This window comes from Bombus vancouverensis, chromosome 12 (genome assembly GCF_051014615.1).
Source record: "Bombus vancouverensis nearcticus chromosome 12, iyBomVanc1_principal, whole genome shotgun sequence".
Lineage (NCBI taxonomy): Eukaryota > Metazoa > Arthropoda > Insecta > Hymenoptera > Apidae > Bombus > Bombus vancouverensis.
In genome coordinates this window covers 8,527,322-8,550,882 of record NC_134922.1, presented here as the reverse complement: position 1 = coordinate 8,550,882, position 23,561 = coordinate 8,527,322, and the positions used below count along the sequence as shown (strand labels likewise).

Below are 23,561 nucleotides of genomic sequence, written 5' to 3'. Positions count from 1 at the left end.
TCGAGAAGTGCTTTATATTTAAAACTGCCATTTTTACTTCGTTTAACTGTTTGCATTACTATTTTATATTTTTGAAATGTAAGTATACAACACAAAAATAGATAAAAAGTGCATCCGTGTAAGGGATTTGATATATTAGATGCTGCTCATTATATCCTTGTTATATTTCTCAATAAAATATATAAGGCATATCGAAATTAAAGTAGATTGATTTCTAAATTTACTTATGTAGTAGTTGATGAAATATTCGGTATTGTATCTCTGTCATTATAATTCGTTCGTACACAAGGAGATCGTGGTCTTAGATCATGGAAATTCTGTGCCCTTAATTGTGAAACATTGCACGATTTCGATTTTCGTTCTTTCTTCTTGTAGATTAACCAAGATGTAGCTGGGCACAATGCTAATTCCTTTCTTAGTGAACTACTACTACAACCATATAATAAAGGATTTATTGCTGCATTAAGCAGTATTAAATATCTACTAATATACCTATAAAAATTTATACGTATATTATACGCTACACTGAAATTATTAATGAAATGGTTTTGAAATAATTACCATAATGGGTACATAGATTCTGCTTGTCCTGTTTTAGGCGTCTCTTCCAATAACTGTGCCCTTTGAATTATTAACACAGTAAATGGTACACGGCATACAATGAATGCTAGAACTATTAATGCCAGTACTCGTGCTACTCTTCTTTTATATTTTACTACAATAGGATACTTACTTCTCAGAGCTTGTGATTCATAGCGATCTAACTAGAAATAGAAAATAAAATATGGAGTTTTATCTATATTTTTATATTACATGTAAGGAAGATTAAATATTTATTATTTAAATACTTTTATAAGAATGGCTGAGTAACATATTGCCATAATAGCCAATGGTGCCCAAACGCTTAAACTGGCAAAGATATGCCAATAGGGATAGACAAGCACAGTGTCTTCAGTACAATACGTTTCTAAATAATTTTTCCATTGTCTTTCGTAGTAATGTCGAAAATAGATTAAAGGGATAGCAACAGATATTCCACAAATCCAAGTAGAGAAAAGTAAAATATGCATCATCCTTCAATAAAGAAATATAAAAATGTATACAATTTCTCGTATAAGTTTTTGATATTATTAGTACTTTGTTTTATCACCTTCTTGATAATTTTCCCGAGCAATTAAGAACAATAGCCGAAACGCGATCATAACTGATTGCACTCAAGTTAAAAACTGCAACTAATGTTAAAGCATGCACTAATGCCCCATCCGTTCGACAGCCAATATCTCCCAAAATATAATTTTGGAACAGATCAATGCAAAGAAACATCCACGGACAAATCAAACACGTACCAAAATCTGCGATACACATGTTCACAATCAAAAGATTTGTCGTAGTGCGTAATGATCTTTCTTTGAGCACCACATAAATTAATCCACCATTAGCTAAGGACCCAATGATGATAATTGGTAAAACACTGATGATTTTTCCGATTAATTCCAATGTAGGTCGTATTTCCCAAATTTCTGAAGGAAACGTATGCTTACTAGTGTCGACATTTTCCCACTAAGAATTTATATATTTATCAATTACACTGATAGTGAATATAATAACAGGATGATTTTTTAAACACAAAATCATACTTCCGACTTGGTAGTTATAAACTCGTAGATATTCTTCATATGATAATTCCACTGTATGTCTAATATGCAAGTCTTATTCAACAGATGTAAAAAATCCATGTCCTTTAATATACTAAGGTATAAGAACTATATGAATTCTAATAAGGTACTGAGGGTTTAATCATAATCCCAAGAGCTTAATCTAAATGCAACAGATGGTACATTAACATTAAGAGCAAGCTTGTTTATTTAGCTCTTTAGTAAGATCCAAAATATGTCATGTTGGTTCAGACTAATTTCCGATAAATTCTAATGTTTAAAAGAATATTTTCTTTTTATGAAAAATAATAACTATTTATCGCCTGATCCATATTTCGATTTATAATCGTATTTTATTTGCTTGCGAAGATGTACATATAAGTACACGCGAATTTTATATAAATATCTCTATAATGATGTGTGATAGATTTTTTATGTATATAAATTAGTTCATCTTTTTGCTTATTTACAAGCATATAAATTTGGCACACTTAAATAAAGATATCTCGTACAACATTTTATGTAATTGCATAACAATATATAATATAATGAAGAACATTGTATTATATATTTCTTATTATACTTTCTATTATATAGTTTGTACTTGATAGATTATTTTCTAGTCAGTCATATCTAGAATTATCTAGATAAACGTTACGATTCTTAACTTTTTTATAGAAAAAATACATAAAAGTAGGCTAGTACGATTTAATTGTGCAAATAATTCTACTTAATTTTCGATAGTAAAAGAATAAAAGTAATTGAAATTATTAATCTTTACATAAGATATTTTTACAAATACATTTATATTTCTTGTTACAAATTTTAACATCATTGGAACTTAAATTAATTCTAAAATTAATCTTTGATCTTCTCTTTCCCTTTCTCTTATCAGATTTTTATTTTATAGTTAAAATAAAGTAATATTTTTTAACCTTTTTATTATATGTTTTCTTATATAGCTAATAAATAACAATGAAAATAAAAATTAAGAAAGGTCTGAAGTATTGAACACAACTAATAATGGAACTGAATTGTTAAAATATATCAAATTAAATATAGATTTTTTTTGCTTTAATATATTAAACAGGCATAATAAAACTAGTCTCTCATACAATCGTTATTCGTATTTAACAAGTTCTATCCACACAATACTATCAAGGATATACAAATTCATAGCATGTTATTTACAAATGAATACTACCATATTTAGTCACAGCAGCAGTTCATATTAGAATGTCATTTGTTCATAAAAATTAAAATTTTATAATATTCAATGCATGAATACAAATTTTTCGGATATTCTTTGAACACTACAGAAAATAGGTATTTATCCGTCATTATCCTTTTTTTGCTATATTGAACAATGTTAAATTACAATTTTTGTAACGAACATCTGACTAGCTTTTGTAGTCTCATTCTGTGTCATCTGCTTCTGATGATTGCGCAACGGGTAACGGTGACGGAATAACTAGTTCATCATCCTCAACCTCTTCTTCTGCAAGTAAAAAATCTTCTCCTTCGTGAATTTCTTCTTCTCTTACCGGCTCCGGTGGAGCTATCACATCTTGACCATGTTGTTTCAAATGATCTTTCAATGCAAATGCTCTACCATAGGATGCACCACAAATATAACAACTGAATTTTAGATTATTGTCTTTTTTGTGAGTTTGTATATGAGCACGTGCGGCGTACAAGGAAGCAAATGGGCGGGAACACTCAGTACATCGAAATGGTTTAGTGTGGCTGTTTTTGTGTCCTGCTAATTGAACACGTGTTTTGAAAGTTTTTGGGCAATAAGGGCACGTGTAAGCACGTTCTTCCCCGTGTGTAAGTAAATGATGATTATACACAGAAGAAGCTTTAAATCTTTTACCACAATGTTGGCATCCATATGGTCTGACACCAGTGTGAGTTCTCATGTGTAAAGTCAGACAATAAGAAACACGAAAAGTTTTACCGCAAACCTAAGAAATAATAAAGTATTTGTATAGTACTATAATAGAAATCACAATATCTTAATTATATTACTTATACTATGCTTACTTCACACGCGTGTGGCTTTTCTCCGGTATGAATACGTTCGTGTTTCACTTTCTCGTGAGGTCTCGTAAATCTTCGACCACAATGTTGACACTGATAAGGCTTTTGACTTTCTGCGGGTTCGGCAGTCGTAGCTGTTTCAGTAGTAGGTGGTGTTGGCGAATGTGGTTGACTTAGTTCTGTATGTACCGCGGCATGCATTGCTAAGCTATCAGCAGAATCGAATTTTCTATTGCATACAGTACAAGTTACAGAGTCACCAGAATGTAATGCCATGTGTGCTTCTTTGTATGATTCCGCTAACGTTTTACCTATGAACAATTAACAGTTGACTAAATGCAAATGTGTTTTAAGATGAAAAAACCAATTACATTCTTAAACTAAATATTCAAAATATTACCACACTCGGGACACGTAAATGTTGCACTAGGTGTTCCTTCAGGCGCATCAACATGCCTTGCTCTGACCGGCGCGTGCATTCGAGAATGCAAGCGCAAGCTTTTGTGCGAACAAAATTCTGTACCACAAGTTTCGCATATGAAAGTTTTTTGATTTGGATCAGGTTCACCTTCGTGTACCTTTGCATGTAGTTGTAATGCTTTCGGTGTTGCGAAAGTTTGGTCACAACTATCGCAACGATTATTGCCGTGAAGACATGCATGCACTCGGAAGTTTCCTAATTTGGAGAACTGCTGAAGGCACTGATTACATCTGTACATTCTCATTGGTGTTGCAGCTAATCTTTTTTCTCGTACCTATAATCAATATATATATATATATATATATATATATATACCAAATATATACCAAAGAATATAAACATTTTTTTATAATATAAAAAGAAATAGATGTTTGTCATACTTTCACTCCTTCTACATTGGAAAAGAACTTTTCAATCATTGGTGCTTTAGTAGATTGAAGTGATGTTTGTGCTGGAGTTCTATCCCAGAATCTTTCTATTTGTACTACTTTTCTTGTATATAATCTTCCTTCACTGTCTACGCACTCTTCTGTACGCAGAGTATTCATACTCTGTCTTTGTCTAGTATTGATTACATTTCCTGATTCTGAATGTAAGGTGTTAGTTGCAGGTACTGTAGGTATATCATCTAACTGATCAGCTATTTCAAGTAATACTTCTTGTCCATCATGAAATTGTTTTATATGTTCCACAACAGAATTAAAGCTCATATCACAACTAGTACAACTATAAACTGCTTCTGGTTCTATCTATAATAATGAAATATTCTCTCTATTATACAATTTATTCATTTGTATACATGCTAATAAATAACGCCTTCCTTGTTTATACCTCACAAAGTTCTTGTTTAACATGTAGAAGCCCATCTTCATCTAATTCACCTACATCATTTATATGATCCATATTTATCAGAGTGCCAGTTTCTCCATCTAAAAGTTCTGACCCATCAGGTAAAATAGTAATTACATTTTTATTTCTGTTTTTATCATCTGTCTCTGAAGTGGTTGAAATTGTTACTAGTTGATCCTGGGATAAAGATTTCTCTTCTGCTTTGCTTGTGATATTAGGAACTTTTTCTGTAATCTTAAATTCCAGAGAATTTTGCTCCATTTGTGTCTCTTCAGTTTCCATCTTTTCTACGACTTTAATATCTCCTGATATTTTTATTAGAAACAATAATCAAATAAATATAATTAACATAGATTAAATTAAAATTTCTACACACCATTTTCATCAACTTGTATAGTTTGAGGTCCTCCAACTATCATAATTCCACTATCATTTACAGTTGCTAGAAAACTTTGATCTATTCCTTCGACATTTGTGTCCTAAAATTAAAATTATTAAGCAAACACTAAAATACATATAGTTATAAAAAAAGTTTTACTTGGTGCCAACCATTAACACTTCTGTGTCCGGATGAGATTCTTGTTGAGTTTCTTCTTTAGGCTCGTACTTTGATTCAGATGATGCCTCTGATTCAACGCTTTGTCCACATCGATCCAAATGTTGAATGAGTGCCATTACTGAGTCAGATCGCTGCGAACAACTAGGACAGTATAGGTTGTCCGTCATGCTTAATAAATGGTACTTTAATGACTGTGGATTGTTAAACGTTTCACCACAGCACATCGGGCAAATGAGATTCAACGAGCCCATTATTTTTATCGTTTTACTGCCGACTTCGTAGAGGGTCTTTGTTGACCTTAACCTGGCCCTCTACTCCTTTTACAAACTTAACTGGTTTTTTTTTCGTTCGCCTATCCCTATCCTTAATTAAAAAATAAAGCCGGCTTCTCGTTAAGAACCTAACCTGACGATGAATCACAAAAATCAGTAAAATCTCTTAATTGTGTCCAGATACAGAATAATGTCATGATGTTTCTTCAGGAGACTTGATTTCCCATAGGATGTTTACTCAAGTATGATCAATTATATTACATAAAAATAAACAGCATCTCTTTCTTATAATAACAGCGATAACAAAACTCATTAGAGACGAACTTCAGCGCAAACAAATGCCGCACACAACAATCATGAAGTTAGGGATGTGATAAGTGAATCGCGAAGTCGGCCATTACATGCGAGTTTCGGTATAGAACTATCGAAGTCAAATTCAAGCTTTATCATATACAACATAATAATTGTCTTACTGTAACACGAATTATCATAATATCGTTGTATTTCCTATTTTGAGAATGTCAGACCATTTGCAATTGTAGACATATGTTAAAACAATTGAAAACTGTTGGTAATAAATTAGATGTTCAATTGACAAAAGGCGCGCGGTGTGTTCAAGTTCCGTTTGAACTTCATAATTACGAAACTTCCTGTAGCTTATTTTGTAATTTCTATTACCACTAAAAATTAAGTTTTGCAATATTTTCATTATAGTATATAAATTGATCGTAATCTATATTACTCATGTGCAAAGTGCAAAATTTGTAGCATAGATAATTTTATGAATACTGGAGGATTGTAAAAGAATTGTTAATTACGTGTTTTTTTTAAATAACATACATTTTACTTATTTATCGAAGTATATTTACATTCTTTTAACATTTATACCGCATAGAATACCATGCGAATTAATAATAAGATCTTATGTTTGTATCTTATGACATAATTTCTTGTATGGAATATAAGATAGTCCCTTTTTATATTCTAATCAGCATGCTCGTGTTGAGCATTACTTTCACGCCATGTATTTTGAATTAATTCTACAAACTGTTGCCACCACCTGCTTTGAGATGTGAAGTATAAAGCACATGCAGTAATGAAGATCCATGAAAGGACTAGACAATAATCCGTCCCATTAGAAGGTGTACTAGAAACAGGGCCAGAAAAATCCAAAGATGTAACATATAATGATCCATTTGGTTGTAAATTAGTTATTTGTGTTATAAATCTTGCAAAAGCTTCCAATGTATAAACAGTGTAATTAAATTTTGCTACAGGTTTTCCATTGTGAACAAGCATTAATGTTGGGACTCCAACAATTCCGTATTGAGCATTAAAACTAAAAACATGGAAAACGCAAAATGTTTATAGACTTCTTTTAATCATATAAATAAATTGTTTTACTTTATTGTACTTATTACTTTTGGTATTTAATTGCGTCTAATGCCACTGCCTTAATATGTGGAAATGAACGTGGTAATGCATTAAAGTGCGGTGCAGCTTGACTACTGAATATACTCCATCTAGCATAAAATAATACTATCACACAAGTTCCTGGTAAAAGTCTGCCTTCTTTATCATTTCTACTTTTGTTTGATGGTCCAGGTTCTAAGATTAATAATTTCATTAATCTGGTTGCATTAACAATCTGAAATAGTTAATGCTTGTAATTTATTCCCTTCCATTTGAAATTTAACATTCTCAAATATTTTATTATGTTACTTCTACTGGTCCATAGACTTTATCCGTTAGGCAATTGACTTTAGTCACATTAGCAGTTGAATTGTTTATTGTCACGTTCGCTTCGATAATTTTATTCTCTTCTTCATATTTGATGTTTCCTGTATCAGGTTCAGGTTCTCCATCAGAATTTTTGAACGAAATTACTTCTAGCATCTCGCATTTGTCCATTCGTGCGAAAACACCTATCACATGAACTAAGCAGATAGGGAAGATTGAAATTGTATTATGATAGAAAGTGAAATAAAATATATGAATATCTCACCTAAAATTATAATAAGTAAACACAAATTCCTTTGAGAAAAATACATTTTATGTACATAACCTAGAAAACTGTTCGTGTGTTTCTGTTAGGAATTTGAAGGTGATTCAATTCACAAGTAACTTGGACGTTTTCCTATAAACACATGATATCTAACGAATGTTCGTAATTGCAGCATAATTCGCACTATCACACACGTAATAAGCAAGTTGATGCATCATGTTTATTTCCAAAGAAATAGAGGGATAGCGTGATAGACTGTTTGAGGTCGCATCGATCGCGTATCCTTCAATTTCAATTAATCTATAATTCGCCCGATTAATTTCACTATAATCACTTGAAGTGTGAAACATGAAATACAATCCGAAATTATTTTTATACTCTTGTATTAATGTAAATTTGATATCTATAATCAGAATACGATATTAGACAATATCAAATCGTAGATTTAAAAAATTGCAAGTTCAATTTTTAAAGAATTTAAGTAACATTTCAATTTAATTATATGTATATGTTAATATTTTTATTTATTATTATTATTATTATTATTATTATTAACATATGAATTTGTTTACATTATATTAAAGCGTGTAAATGCTTATTTATTTAAAGATTACCATGCCATAATTACCGATTCATTTGTGAATTATGAAATCGTTAATTTACAGAATAAATCTCACGCGATGCTGCGATCAAGCTCGTTGCTTTCGAGTGTATTCCACGCACCAGCGGAAGAAGAAAGAAAGAAAGACTTAAGAGTAGGAGTTGCCTCGCGTATCTAGCCACTTTCATTGTTATTCGATCTGCCTTACACCAAAGGTGCAAGCTGAGTACTCCCATCTCCTGAAGGAATAATCAGAAAATTTGTACGAAATTTTTCGTCATTTAATATCGAGTTTTCAGTAAGTACATACGTATATGTATAAATTTTAATTCATACTTTTCACTACTTTGACACGCACTATTTTAGCTGCTACTTTTTGCTGGTAATAATCAAAGTATATACTTTCTTTCTTTTTTTGCTTTATATTAGAGAGAAAATCTTTGCACTTTCCCTTACACTTTACTTTACTCTTACTCGATGTCATTTGATATTTATCGGTATATAATTTTTACAGAAACAATTAATAATTATTGTTAATTAATACAATAATATTATATATAATATTATATATTAATTACAGATAATAAAAATTACATTTGTCGTTGTATACTTTAACAATTTTATCTGATATAAGGAATTTATCTGAGAACAAATCTGAATGAAAATAATTGTCCAAGTTTGTTCTATTTTTTTTTGTACTGAATCTTTCTCTCTCTTTTTCTGGAACTGATCATTCATATAGATAATTAGAATTTACATTAATAATATTCTCTAAAGTGGATTCTTCAAAGTTTTGTCAAAGAAATATACGGCTTATGGCACAGGAACTAAGGTAGAAAAGATGATACTACGAAGATATGAATACTCCTTGGCAAAAAAATTGCAAAATCGACATTAGAGTGCCGGTTAACGGAGCGCGAAAGCACCAGCAGATGAAATCAACATCGAATCGCGCATTAGCATACAAAAATAGTGGTGCTGGCCTTATTCACCTTGCCAACCAAGATTCATACGTTCCGTCTAAACAATAAGATTTCGTACTTGAGATCCCGTAAAAAGGTTGCGTGTACCCGAATGAAACACTACGCCTACGTACACTACAGCGTTTCAGTATCGGTCAATTAGGAAATTGAGAAACTCGTGTTGCATCTGTGCTGGGAAATCGTATTGTTTTTCGTGTTATAACATCGTCCACCATTTAACAACTTGCAAGACTGAAGCCAACGTGTTTTGTACGAAACGCTAAATAGCATTGATTTTGTATAAGATTTCTCAATTGGAACTTGGCAAAAGTGAACATTGCATTTTTATGGATTAGAAATATCGCAAATATTGCTTTATTTTGTAGTAATTTTAAAAATTGGACATTACACAGAAGCGTTTGATAGTATTAAATTTGTGTAAGATTTTTCAGTTGCAAGTTTCGTGAAACTTGTATTTTCACGAATTGATAACATTTTACAAAATTTCGTAGATTTTTTTTTTTATTTTATGGTACTTCTTTTTAACTAGATATTAAGGAAAAGATTAGAATATATTCTAGCGTTTTGGAATATCAGTGCGACTAATTCGATAGTTACTCGGAAGAATTAATAATAATCGGTGAATACAATAGAGGCAGTTCGCGTCCAAATTGTGCTTCCTGGTTTCACTCGATTGTCGCTGAAATAGACGGAAGGAAGACGCATTCATGCTCTGTTTCAGCGGCTCGAATTCACTGAGTTTCTACAGGATATACCTACTGAGATATTTTAATGATGCCACCACACGTAGATGCGCCTTCTTGCCTTTTTATGAGCCTTGAAAGTGTCATTGCAGTTGTCTTTATCACAGAAACATAGAAAGGACAATGACCTGGCTACTTTTCTCCTCGTTTAAATGCTAGATTCTTATCAATTTTTCCCTTGAGTATTTTATGTTGTGGCAATCTGCAGATCTTTTTCTTCTTATCGCGATTTACGGCTGCAGCCTTATCATGTTGAAATTGAAACGTATGCAGTGACATTTATGTGATTATGTGTAATTGCATAAATGTTCAAAATTATTTTATAACCATGCTACTTCACTTCTTCTATTGTTTACAGAGATGGTGTCAGCCTTTAAGGTATCAGTGATCTTGCTACTGGCATATTCATCGATCAGTTCTGCTCGTTCGAACATCGGCAATTGGGAAGCCTGCGGTGGAAGATTGGAACGTGCCCTAGATGCACTTCACAAAGACTCGAGCAGAAGGAAAGGACTTGAAGAGGAGGAAGCGGGAATGTTTTATCAACAAGAACTCCGTTCTGTACCACTTGAGATGTCAGTCTCCCGGATTGCTGTTAAAGTAATATTTATTACGTGAATTGCACTCAAATTTACATCAAAGATAGGAGTTTAAAACAAGTCTCGGATGGAAGAATGAATTTTTTCTTTAATAAATTATACGCACAGAATAGTTGTCCGTTGAGATTTGTCAAAAGCTTTAAGCGGGAAACTTATATTTAAACTTGATTGTTAAAAAAGAATTCTAAACGTTAATTCCTTTTTAACATAGTTCTCTGCTGTTTAGTTGCCACAAGGTGCTAGAAACACCGGAAATCCATGGGCCAGGGTCGAAAAATGTATTTACGAGCCTGGCAACAATTCTCTGCAGACTCGGGTGATGTTTAATGATTTATCCGTCTCTGGGATAGTTTCGTTAATGCCGCGGGATCATCAGCCACCTATACCGGCTGAATCTTGTACGATGACTCTAAGATTGAGACGAGCAGGTGTTGACTTTTTAACAAGTCCAATCGCTCGTGGTAGAGGACAGATGCGCATACGAACGGAGTCCAGCTTCTTAGAGCCCAGATTTGCTTCTATCTACGCTTACGGTTGTCGCCCTACGCGTTTAGACAAGCAAATTAAAAGACAAGACAAGTGGCCTCCATTTTATCCACCTCGAGACGAGGTAATTCGTTTATTTCGCTTCTAATAAGTAGACTGCGGATATTGATGTATTTATGGGAAACTTAAAGGTGCAAAAATATAGAGATTACATATAACACGTAACAACACATTGTTGCTTAGGTTCCATTTCTTTAATCTTTTTCGTAAAACTATGACTTTGCGTAAATATCTGTAGTCTATAGTAGCTCAAAAAGACACGCGAACACTTATAGAAATCTTTTCTGAATATATTATTTATGTTATAGGAAAAAGTTTGAAATTTCATTAGCAACAAACTTTACCAATATAATCATAAAAGTGGTGCCTCGTTTCACAGATATAATGAGAGAATGAAATTTTATAATATATTAAAAATATATATACAATATATCCATAAAAGTTTTCTATGATACAGTGGCTACAAAAATTATGGGTACATTCCTTTATTTTCCACTGGAGCGTTTTTATCAAGTTCTACATTTCATCTTCGTAATATCCAAGTCCTGTATTTATACGAAAGTACTACCAAATGATACAGAATCTAATATACTCTGGGCCTATTAATTAACCCTTTAGCATATAAATGCTATAATAAATACAATGATATGTAAATACTTTTTATAGCCATTGTAAGTGCTCAGGTATTGATAAGTTATCCTCTAATTGACTTTTAATTTCTGCTGTATCAAGAATAAAACATTTAATCTTCTGCAGTATGGACTTCTGCCCCTAACATTGCACGATGATTACGAAGCAGCGGAACCACGTCAATTGGTGGGTGTTTCAAAAGAAGTAGATATCGTTATACCAAACGAAACTCGTCAGTCTCGTATCGTAAGCGCACCTCTTACGAAATTAGGAATATGGAGAAAAAACATTTGGCTGACTAAATCTCCGCCAAGAGAAAAGCGAGCCCTGGTCGAATCTGACGTTGTCGTAAGTTCCTCGAGCGTTCGCCGCTTTCCAGGATCTTTCGAAAGTGGTCAGGAAGCCAGCAGTCATCCCATAAAGATATTACGATCTACGGAGACAATTACTCCTGAAGATTTTGCAACAGCATTGACCAGTAAACGGTCAAAAACCAACGAAACTGGCAATTGCACCGAACAACATCAAACGAGGCAAAGCAACTTGAACAATATAACGAAGATTCTTCCGAAAAATTTAGACGACAACAACGAATCAAAGGCGAACGTTAAAAGAGAAGATAGCTATCACATAAGTGAGAACGACGCGCCGAAAGAAACCAGACATTTGTATATCGATGAAACGTTGGATAATATTTTCCCAATTGACTTAGAAAACGATAGTAGAAATTGGCAGTCGAAAGAACACGTCGCCAGAGAAATGGAAGATGTGTTTTTACGCGGTGCCAGCCAGGCTTTGACCAGATACATAGAAAAACAGCTACATCCTGCTATTAAAGAGACACTTATGATTTCCATGGGATATACTATCAGTTACGGATAACACGTTCTTTCTTTGATCGATTAGTACCAATTTGTTGTAAATTCAATTTTTAGGAAATTTGTATAGGTATTGTAGGAATACGAGGAAAAAATCAGTATCGTCGTTGTAATAACGTTAATTTCTAGTCTTTAATACTGATGTCTAGAAAAGTGAAATGATAAATATTTTATTAAAAAACTTTGTTTTTAAATAAATCAAGTTGGAACGTTCGCTTTTTATGGTTAATACATGCATTTAGGATCAATTGCAAATGACAAATTATCGTAACTGTCCTTGATCCTTATTGGTCCTTCGTTTCTTTCTCTACGATTCTGGAAGTTAATTTAAATCTCAATTTCGTAACGAGATGTATTATTAACCAGAATATAAAATAGCAAGGCAAGAATGGATAAAGCATTTGTCGCTTTGTAGTTTAATTTCGTTTTGTTCGATAGAACCTATTTTATCTAATAATAAATTGCTAGTTGCCTATATAAATATTGCATAAATTTATAGTTTAATTAATCTGATAAATATTGTGATTTATTTCAATTATTAATAATACAGAGAAAATGGGCCTGAAAAATGAACTAAATTAAACAAATTTCCTTAATTAATTGAAACTAGATTTAAGAATAGGTCGATTTATTACTTTACTACTGCATATCAGCTTTTCAAGGCAAATCTTAATATTTTCGAATACGATATATGTCATAGCATATTAGTTACATAATAAAAATAAGAAACACTATATTATATTTTATGTTATTACTGTACATTATTACTCTTCTTAATGATTTCCTTCTCGATGCGATATACGTTGTAAGTAGTACATATCTTAGCATTTTTTATTTCTTTTTTCTTTGTAGACCTTTGTTAATATTATATAAATATCCAAATATTGCAAAAAAGTTAAGACTAATTATCAATTATATTGGCATAACCAATCGGCAATCTGTTTCTATCGGCACTCCTATTGTTTGCTTTGTCGTACACTATTACCCTCCTTATCTGCGATCAAGGCATGTGCTGCCATGTATTATATAGCGAAGGAACTGAAAGGTAGATGACACCCCATGGCTTGTCCAACCCATGTTTCAGATCAAGTAGGTTAAGTTCTGTCTACAGATATGCCACGTCCCGCCATTTATTATATATCGAAGGAATTATAACTTAGGTCGTTTTTGGATAGATGGTATCACATGGTTTATCCAACACACAGATCATGTAGCTCTATTTTTGTGTTCGGACATACCACATTTTGCCATCTATCCATAAATGCTCCAAGTTTCAGTTCCTTCACTACCTAACAGTTGGCTGTACATGACGACCACAGACAGGAAGGGGATAGCGTGCGACAAGAACAAACGATAGGAGTGGCGATAGAGAGACACCGTCACAGTATTCGATAAAGACAGAGGGTAGGATTGATAATAGATGCAGAGGGGCTGATGTGTCACATGACAAATATAGACGATACGACTATGATTAAGATGGAAGACGGAGGCTGTTTGCTTAATTTATATAGATTTTTGTGAATGTTTCTGAAAATTTTTCCTATTTCTAAATATTTTGTGTTAGTTATAAACATTTACTTGTTTATTCCCACTTTGAATGTTCATTTACATTTAATATGTAAACAAAAATATATTTCGAAATTTTTGTACGTTCCCTTTTTCTAATTTGTGAAGATAGCGAGGATGAGGGCTTAGAGTGACGACAGTTAAGGGCGAATGATAAAACAGGAGGATCCTCTTTGTGATATTGATTTCTTCAATGAAATTGTGAGAATATACAGTAATTTACATCAAATTTAGTTTTATAATATAATGTAACATATTACCCATAAGCTATGCTATATTAAATGGTATAATACTTTTAAATGTATATAATATTGTAGATGTATTGTTTATATGGTTTATAATGACGCACATATTATGTATGTGACAAAATATTATATACACGTAGGCAATGTAATAGAAATAATATAATATAAAATTTACATTTATTTTACTTAAAACTATGTCATGCTTGAATGCAGTGTTCACGGATTGAAAGAACTCATAGGATCCTGTCGTTTCTTGAATTTTCCAATGATTCTTGTGATTTTCCAATATTTTACGGCCGAAGTGGAAGGTTTGGTGCCTAAGTGTATGCATTTATAGGCAGTGTAACCTCCAGACAGGTACTTGTTTTAAAATGAACAAGTGACATTCGAGCCTAATAGGATCTAGGATAACAGAATCGGTGAAACGATTAGTCAAAGAAACGATTAGTCATGCTCAATCCAATTAACCATTCACAATCGAATCGTAAATTATAATCTGTATAAAATATAATTTGTAAGTTGTTTACAAAATATTGTTAATATCCGGTGTAAAGAACGCGCGTTTGCCGACGCGTTTGCGCGCCCAATTTTTGGACCGGTGCAGACGAGCGGTTTGCGTTAATTCGTCAATAGTTTTTACACGAAATTACCTTTCCGATCAGTTGTATCATAATACAGTTGGAGTACAATAGAGTACATATTGTTATTTTACTTCACGCGTAAAATGTCTTGTCCTATACACCCTATTTGTAATGTCATAAGAACCGCTACTATACTAAATCGATAACGTCGCATGCGATTCGAAAATATTATAAGGGTAGAATGACCTCCAAAACGAAAATGCATTGAATGTCACGTCTATTTTGTACCTCGTCTGTGGCACTAGTGTGGACAAGGACAGATAGAGAAATTAGTTCGCCTTTTCACCGCTATGTTACGATAGTATTTCATAAATCTCACAATAATTTTATGAAAACGAGATTACCATAACGATGAAAAAAGATATCGTGATATCACTAAAAATATATTTTTCTCAAATGCATAATCATTATCGGACATCGTTCGTCAAACTGTATTTGAATAATCGCAATCTATCGTGATATACATAATGAGGATCGAATGATTCTCTTATTATTACTGTATATGAATCTTTCAGAAGTCAGATTGATCAACTCTGTATTTTGTTGATTTCCTATTTCCACTACATAAGTAATCAATGTTTAATTCTCAAAAAATAAATGTAAATAAATTCTAAGGTGAACTTAGAAGGCAGTATCTGTAATATCATCGGTAGACTGCGAATTTTGATCCACTTAAAGAAAATTTAAAACTATAAAAATGCACAAAATATATATAATATATAAAAATATATGTATACAATATTCAAAATATCATACTCGTTGTAATACTTAGCGAATGAAACAAATCTCTACTTAGATTACACTTCATTAGTTGTGTTAGTAGACTAATCGTTACTTTTCTGTGCCTTTCCACTTATACAGTTGATCAATGTGGTTTCTGAAGGGCTCATATATCAATGTGTATGTAGGTCCCTGCAGAAGTGTAGAAAACGAATGATGGCGGTGCTGAGGGGTGAGAACGTCGAGGTGCTGCTTTCGCCCATATAGATCTAGCCTACAAATGTATACAGTATTTGACTCTGGTCATGGGTTAAGATTTCATTTAACTAGTTACAGAAAATCTCAAGTATCGTTTTTCTTGATAGAAGACAAATGAGATACGAATACCCACACATATTTTTTACATATTTGTTTATTTTACATATATGTCTAAAACCAAAGGCATGGAATCAGTTTAAGGAACTAATGGGGATAGCGATGGCCAGTTAACAAAGCAAAATCCCGGCCAGTTAACGCAGCACTATTTTATTGCCATATGCAACCCTAGCTGTTACTTATAAGTGAAGATGAATATGGTATTCATCTTTGCTCATGGGCAGATGATATTACTCTGAAGTTCTGGGACACGCGAAAAATGCCGTTTATTACAAGTTTTGCTATTTACAACTTTTACAGTATTTTACATCATTTATCGTGTCTCGCGATTACCGCGTGTTTGAAAATGTTAGAATTTTGCAGATGATAACGAAACTTGTAATTATTTATTATTTACAGGTTGTAAATTTCGAGCGATTATTATGAATTATTATTCAGAGAGTTAAAATTCTCTGTTCTTATATACATATCTATTTTAGTATGTATTACGTGCAAAGAAAGTTTTCAAGTGTTTCCAATGTGTAAATAAGATTTTGAACTATACGTAGACAATTTTTTCAAATTTTCAAATATATATCTTATAGAAACAATAAAATTATTTGAAAATTTGTAGGAGAAAGGGTCAAATATCCATTGTGAGTGCATGCACGTATGAGTGCATCACTACTCCTGCACACTTACGTCATAGTTACCTTGTGTGCAGGCCGGTGCACCCTTACCACGTAGCAGCGCGTGCAGCAGCAGCAGCAGCAGCAGCAGCCCGTCCTCTTTTCTACGTGTACGTATCATCCTTAGTGGAGGGGGTGAGATTGGTGCCATTTCAGTGACGTCAGAGTCGATCGTCAGGCGCAAACTGGGGGTTTGCGCCCACCATACTACGTCAGAATGACGAGCCGATAAACTACCTATCAGGTTTTTCTGCGGCGGGCGGGCCAACGGTCTTAGGGTAAACATTCCTTCTTTTTATTATTTCAAGTAGTTGCACGTTGTATTTCATTTGATTTTATTAAATAGTGATTTAATTTTGATAGTGAAGTAACCGTAAAGAAAGAAAAAAATGAAGGAGGGTGCTGAGGTGGTGGTCGGTGAAGCACGTTCTGGATTCTGGTTTCCAGGTGGCCACCGTTGGTTTGGCCGACGATGGCGAACTCGGCGGGGACGACGGTCGACGGCATCGACGTCGGCGAGAATGACGGTACGACAGGTGTGACCGGTGGCGGGCCTAGGAATCCTCTCATCTGCGGTGTCTGTCATGACTATTACAACGAGCCTTGTCTGCTGTCCTGCTTTCACACCTTTTGTGCCCGCTGCATCCGTGGCCCTCATCTTGAGGGAAAAGTCTCCTGTCCCATCTGCGGGTAGATAACAACGACTGTTATTGCATGGCGTCCTTAGGGTGGGTGATGATCCCAGGTCTGGGTTAGGTTCGGCTACTATGTGCATGTTATTACATTTCCTATTAGTTCTACTGTCTCTGTGTAAATTTTGTGTCTTAACATAGTGACAAAATTTGTTATGTCTTTGTCAGTTCCTTCTCCACGATGATCTTTTGCTTCGTACACTTTTGTTTCGATGATCTTGGGTTTAAAGAATGAAATTTCCTAATTGTTTTGATGTTTGTGGCATAGAATGTATGGGTGCGATAAGTTTTGCTTAACTTCATTGAGATATATATGAAATAAAACCCATATAGCTAAAGTTATTTTTATTTTTTGTATAAGTTGTAAATTATGTTTGTTTTGCAAGTACTTGTTTAGACATATTTCTTTATTGTAAAGTGTACGTGTTTCTGATTTATCGTTCAGAATGGAATTCTATAGATTCATCTTATTGTAATTGTTTATTCTGTTGTAATGGTTCTTTGAAATCCTTTTCTCTTCATATATGACTTCTCTGAGAATTTTTCTACATAGTTTGTGATAATATTCTTTTGCAAGAGTTGAAGTATTTTTCATATTATTCTTTACACTTTCTATTGCCTGTTACCACAAATTTACAATACATTACTGCTCATAGGCAACAGACACAGTTGAAAGATGGAGCACAACAACCACCGCCTGATCAGCTGATACGTCAGCTAGTTGAGTTGGCAAACTCTGAGAATCCACCTTGTGCCAACTGTGATAAACGGGACAAGTCTACTATGTTTTTTTGTACAACATGTGGTAAGTAGCAAACAATAATAAATGTAACCCCAATCATCCTACTATCTTATCCTTGAAACTTAAAACTATTTTTGAATATAGGACAAGCTTTGTGTACACACTGCAGGGAGAATACCCATCGTGCGAAGATGTTCTCTACACACGAGGTGTTACATATGAGCAAATGCACCAAGGATACACAACGTCGTTGCCCGACCCACGGAGAACAATACATAATGTATAGTCAAAGTGCCAAGTGCATGCTCTGCGCTACTTGTTTTCGCGACACCCCTGCGGATGCGAGGCTTCACTGCGTTGATATTGAAAGTGCTTGGCAACAGGCTTCGAAGAAGATGGAACGAGCTGTTAATTCCATTTGTGAGCTGCAAGCTGGCGTGCGAGACGGAGTGTTGGCTTTAAAATCACAATTGGATGAACTACGACATAGTTTGGATTCCGAAAAAAGGACATTGAATTCTTTCTGTCAGGGAATGCAGGAAGCCATAACGAAGACGCACGGAAGTACTCTGACAGAATTGCAGCGACAGTTTGAAACGAAGGAAAGGATGGTTCGAAGCCAATTGCTTTCATTAGGTAGTGCACTTCCTGTGCTGCAGATGCATTTAATGCTATGCACTGCCTTTACTAGCGGCGCGACGAAATATCAATTTCTCGAGCTAGCCCATCCGATGTTGGAACGACTAAGTCGAGTCGCACAATTAGGATATCCATCGAGGCCGCCTCTATTGACTGCACATCTGAAGACTAATTATAAGAATGAATTTGCTCGCGCACTGCAACCGTACATCGGTCAATCCCAGAAGGAATCATTATATGACCAAACTCACACGACGGCTCAACAGGATCCGCCAGTGATTCAGGTACTTAGATACATTTAGCCTGGCCACCTCTCGATTACGAATTCCATCTTTACGTTCATATTACAAGTTTCTTTTTCATTGCATTTCTCGCGCACACTTCTGTGTAAGTATTTTTGTTTACAGGATTTTACTCGATATATGATGTGGCTTGTACTTAATCGTATGGTGGTAGTTAGTAGCCAGATTAGAATACAGTCATTCTTGTAGCAAATTGACTGTTCTCGGCAGACGTGAAAACGTTTCGTTTCTTGTTAGTTTCTTAGCCGATGATGTGGTAGTCAGTATCAGACAGTTTATTCAGACCCGTATATATCTATATACATGTCTGACGTTCTGGGAAGAAATGGCTCAGAGTTTACGTGAGATATTTCTTTTCCAAGCAGAGCAGCAAGTCTGCTCACAGGATTCCAACCAAGAGCGGGACCGACGGTGGACCGTTTTCCAGCCACTGTCGAACATTTGATAGTCAGCTGAAGGAATTGAATCAGCAATTGCTCACTGTGAAGGAACGTTTAGAAGAATTACATCGTGATGTGGCAGTTCTGAGAAGAGCTAACACACCTCCGTTGGGCATACGTTACGAACAGGTGGCGAGGGATTGTCGGGTACTAGAGCAACAATTAGAGCATTATCAGATGGAACTAGAACGTCTTAGAAACGTGTTCGATACACTTTGGGATGAACAGTTATGTAGAATTCACATAGAAAAAGAAATATTCCATTCTCAGGTATTATTTAGATTTTATTATTGGCAAAGCTTGAACGTCTTGCAGATACGTTGATTAATGAATTCCTTTGTTCATTCAGATGAACGATATCCTATCGTTAAGAAGTCAGGTAAAACAATTGCAGAATCTTGCTCAACAATTAGAACCGTATATAAAATCTTTCGCAACCGGAGTTAGTGCTGGTGAAGTAAGCATGATAGCCTCTGATGCAGCCAGTAATCAGCATTTGCAGGCGTTACTGGATCACTTGGCACGTTTACAAATGCAGGAACCACCGCAACCGCAAACCCAAGCCCCGACCAAGGATCATCGACATTCGCGTACTACTGCAACTAGTGCAGATAACGCGCTTTACATGAAAGGTATTTACTCTTAATTTCAATATACTCCAATTTCAAGATTATCACGTGATCCACGTGAATTTTTCATTTAGAAACGAAGGAGGTACCAACACGTTGCCGTACTCCTTCCGCTGATGTCGAAGCTATCTTGGATTCGAGTGGAAACATTATTGTCTATGGAACGGCCAAATCAACGGACTCGAAAAGAGGAATGCTTAACCAATTGATCGAAAAAGCTAGAAGTAAAGAAGATCGTAAGAAATCGCCGGGAAGAGAGGAAAGTCGTGATCGCAGTCAGAGCCGACGACCGAGGAAGTCTCCCGACAATACGAAGCCTAAAACACCGCCTGGTCACTGGTCTGCCAGCAAAGTACGATCTTTGTATCGATCTCTGAAGGGTGGCAGTGGAGATAATTCTGCCGAGGGACTCGATCAACCAGAAAGGTGCACGGATTCCCAGCAACCACAGTCGCATACGACTGGTAAGAATAGATCTGTGAGGATTGTATGCACGAGTAAATAATGTTGCTAGAAAGAATTTGATGCTATAAATTTGACGATAGTTCAGAGGATTATGTAGATAGCATTTATGATCGATGTAAATAAAATCCTGATGAATGTACACGAGAATTATTGTACTATCGCGCCCAATTCAGGAACGAGTGCGGCAAAGTATCGCTTTCATTCAAAGTTATGCCGGCTAATTAATTAAGGTATAAGTTGATGCACAGAGTGGCTCGCTTCGGAGCAAACGTACTGACAAGTGATGCGGTTATTACATACTGTTCCACTTAAAACAATGTAATGGGTATTAATGGATGATGGACGATATTTCCATCTTTCTTCCAAGTTATACAGTTCGAGTATTCTTTTCATTCGGTGCACATCATGAAAATTTTAATTAAACCAATGTCTGTGTAAATGCACGGTTCAATTCAATTTATCATTCAATTACCTATCTCTCATGCCAAATTCTTCAAATTCTTCTACATAATAGAACAAACATTTCACATCAAACATCATTTAAAAACCATATATCTTAGCTACATTGTTTCTTTTAATTTTACAACATCGGTTCTCCGAAACATTAATATAACTAATTTCTCAAAGAAGGGTGCATGAAGCGACATATTTGATTTTATCATCCTAGTTCATTCATTTAAATCATTCACATACTTCTAGCAGGGGAAGAAGGAGAATATCAACGAATTTCGGAGGCGTCCAGCACGGGAGAGGTGAAGAAGCGAGTTCAGGCTCAGGTACACGCGGTTCCCGACGAGCAATCGATTCCTGCAGGCAAGGGAACCAAAGTGTATCCAGCTAGTGACTCGGAGGATGTGTTCTACGCGGATGAGAAGGCCTCGACGGAGGTGAGGAGACGTCGACGTGCGAGCTGTGACAGCCTAAGTACCACCGGCTCAGGAAGCAGGCGATCGAGTATTGTCGATGGGACGGTAGGTCAATCCGCGCAGGATCCCAGGAAAACAATGGTTCTTTTGATTGGGCCTACACCGAAGTCGTCGTCTCTGGTGCAGAAGCAGCGTTCCTGGGAAACATTTCCTCGGCCAAAAAGCAAACGCAGTGTAACGACCAGCGAGGGGGGAGCCTCATCTCTTAGCCAGCTGAAGAAAACGGACAGTTTCGAGGGGCACGAGGAAACCGTGAGAACACTGGTGGCGGCCGTGCAGGAGACAAGGTCACACCTGCATCATCGTCACGTGCATCATCATCGTCATCATCGAAAGAGCAAGACAAATTAAAATGATTCAAAGGAAGCCACGGTGAAGGTTTCAAAGAAGCTTTCTTTCAAGAGGTATCCGGCCCGGATGGCCAAAGTGCGGAAGTAGATGTTAAGTAGAAAGAAAATTATATCGAAATAAAAGTATTTACTAGGCTGTTCTGAGTAGTTAGGCTGCGTTTGGCTATCCGGGAAGGAATCGATACCCTCCAAAATAATGCCTAGCATACATCGGGGAAAGTATTATAGAAGGACTGTACTTTTTCGACCGATAACATATTGTTATTGGTAGAAAAAAAATAATACATTGTTACGCAAAATGGTACTACGAGGATTTTTTTCCAAGTATTTTGAGCGTTTTATTAGAGGTATTATAATAAACATAAAGGGCATTTCGTGTGATGTATATAATACCACAGACGAAGATGATCTTACGAATTAGGAATCGTTTATCGCTATAAACTGCTATTGATTAAAGCACCTTCGACAAGTGCATGTTTTTACTTTTACGAGACATTGTAAATTTTTCGAATGTTTTATTTCTCGGTCTGGACCAAGAAGTGTTTTCAACGTTTATATAATCATCTTATATAATTGATCGAGTAATTTCTACTCCCATGTATGTCTAGTCAGAGTTGTTTCAGGGTCAACCAGCCTTCAACGTAGAGCAGTCTTCAATTTTTTATCGAACAGCGTTTTGATTGCACTTTGAAGCGCCGAAGGTCATAATATTGCTGCCAATAGTCAAATAATACGTAAAAAAAGTATACATATTACATATACGTATATAAAAGAGAAAAAAGAAATTAATAAATGATACTCTTACTGTTGATGCAATCCTTACATGGTGCATAAACATTCAGAGGCTCAAAATAGGATTATAGGAATACGTCGATAAACTATATGTGGGTATTATGATTTAATTACTACTACTACTTACTACTACTACTACTACTACTGCTACTACTACTACTACTGCTACTACTATTACTACTATTACTACTACCACCACTACTACCACTACTCCTACTCCTACTATGAAAAAGTATAAGAAGGAAATAAGCAAGAAAAAGGAGAAGAAGAAGAAGAAGGAGAGTGGAAATGAAGGAAATAATTTCCCATACTGCTCAAATCATGTGTTTTCTTTAATTTGAAATTAGAATTGGATTAAGAAGAATGGATTTTGTAAAGTGAACAATTGAAATTGAATCGTGAAAAAAAAGGAAGAATTAGAATTTATATATAACAAATTCAAATTTTATATATAACAAATACAATGTACACTCAATCCCTATAATTGAACGACGAACGAATCATCGATTGTACATGGAAAATCGA

At 34.8% G+C, this 23,561-nt stretch overlaps 5 protein-coding genes across 13 annotated transcripts; 2 read left to right on the top strand and 3 right to left on the bottom strand.

Annotated features, from left to right (window-relative positions):
* Positions 1-83: 83 nt before the first annotated feature.
* Positions 84-2,366, bottom strand: LOC117155318 (C-X-C chemokine receptor type 1). Its single transcript, XM_033331173.2, has 5 exons — positions 1,638-2,366; positions 1,151-1,560; positions 849-1,074; positions 562-764; positions 84-492 (listed from the first exon to the last, which is right to left on the bottom strand). The coding sequence occupies exons 1-5, from the start codon at positions 1,734-1,736 to the stop codon at positions 225-227; spliced, it is 1,206 nt and encodes a 401-aa protein (XP_033187064.1). The 5' UTR covers positions 1,737-2,366; the 3' UTR covers positions 84-224.
* Positions 2,367-2,444: 78 nt separating this feature from the next.
* Positions 2,445-6,289, bottom strand: LOC117155312 (uncharacterized). Of its 2 annotated transcripts, none has more exons than XM_033331160.2 (7): positions 5,578-6,289; positions 5,405-5,507; positions 5,011-5,321; positions 4,560-4,928; positions 4,099-4,453; positions 3,702-4,009; positions 2,445-3,622 (listed from the first exon to the last, which is right to left on the bottom strand). In XM_033331160.2, the coding sequence occupies exons 1-7, from the start codon at positions 5,836-5,838 to the stop codon at positions 3,071-3,073; spliced, it is 2,259 nt and encodes a 752-aa protein (XP_033187051.1). In that variant the 5' UTR covers positions 5,839-6,289; the 3' UTR covers positions 2,445-3,070. The 2 variants fall into 2 exon arrangements, with proteins under 2 accessions (XP_033187051.1, XP_033187050.1); XM_033331159.2 differs by having other exon boundaries at positions 5,011-5,333; positions 5,578-6,288.
* Positions 6,290-6,680: 391 nt separating this feature from the next.
* On the bottom strand, positions 6,681-8,146 carry bug (thioredoxin domain-containing protein bug). Of its 2 annotated transcripts, none has more exons than XM_033330601.2 (4): positions 7,865-8,146; positions 7,582-7,796; positions 7,281-7,507; positions 6,681-7,198 (listed from the first exon to the last, which is right to left on the bottom strand). In XM_033330601.2, the coding sequence occupies exons 1-4, from the start codon at positions 7,908-7,910 to the stop codon at positions 6,844-6,846; spliced, it is 843 nt and encodes a 280-aa protein (XP_033186492.1). In that variant the 5' UTR covers positions 7,911-8,146; the 3' UTR covers positions 6,681-6,843. The 2 variants fall into 2 exon arrangements, with proteins under 2 accessions (XP_033186492.1, XP_033186493.1); XM_033330602.2 differs by having other exon boundaries at positions 7,582-7,784.
* A 389-nt stretch (positions 8,147-8,535) lies between these two features.
* Positions 8,536-13,320, top strand: LOC117155049 (uncharacterized). Of its 2 annotated transcripts, none has more exons than XM_033330600.2 (4): positions 8,536-8,763; positions 10,550-10,791; positions 11,017-11,400; positions 12,093-13,319. In XM_033330600.2, exons 2-4 carry the CDS (start codon positions 10,552-10,554, stop codon positions 12,846-12,848), a joined length of 1,380 nt encoding a protein of 459 aa, XP_033186491.1. In that variant the 5' UTR covers positions 8,536-8,763; positions 10,550-10,551; the 3' UTR covers positions 12,849-13,319. The 2 variants fall into 2 exon arrangements, with proteins under 2 accessions (XP_033186491.1, XP_076479407.1); XM_076623292.1 differs by lacking the exon at positions 8,536-8,763 and adding an exon at positions 9,304-9,697 and having other exon boundaries at positions 12,093-13,320.
* Positions 13,321-17,238: 3,918 nt separating this feature from the next.
* On the top strand, positions 17,239-23,296 carry LOC117155047 (RING finger protein 207). 6 transcript variants are annotated; one of them, XM_076623245.1, is made up of 9 exons: positions 17,239-17,337; positions 17,507-17,749; positions 18,408-18,556; positions 18,638-19,416; positions 19,797-20,144; positions 20,224-20,506; positions 20,578-20,967; positions 21,668-21,939; positions 22,021-23,296. In XM_076623245.1, exons 2-9 carry the CDS (start codon positions 17,532-17,534, stop codon positions 22,243-22,245), a joined length of 2,664 nt encoding a protein of 887 aa, XP_076479360.1. In that variant the 5' UTR covers positions 17,239-17,337; positions 17,507-17,531; the 3' UTR covers positions 22,246-23,296. The 6 variants fall into 6 exon arrangements, with proteins under 6 accessions (XP_076479360.1, XP_033186478.1, XP_076479359.1 ...); XM_033330587.2 differs by having other exon boundaries at positions 19,800-20,144; positions 21,668-23,296; XM_076623244.1 differs by having other exon boundaries at positions 21,671-23,296.
* The last annotated feature ends 265 nt before the right edge of the window (positions 23,297-23,561 follow it).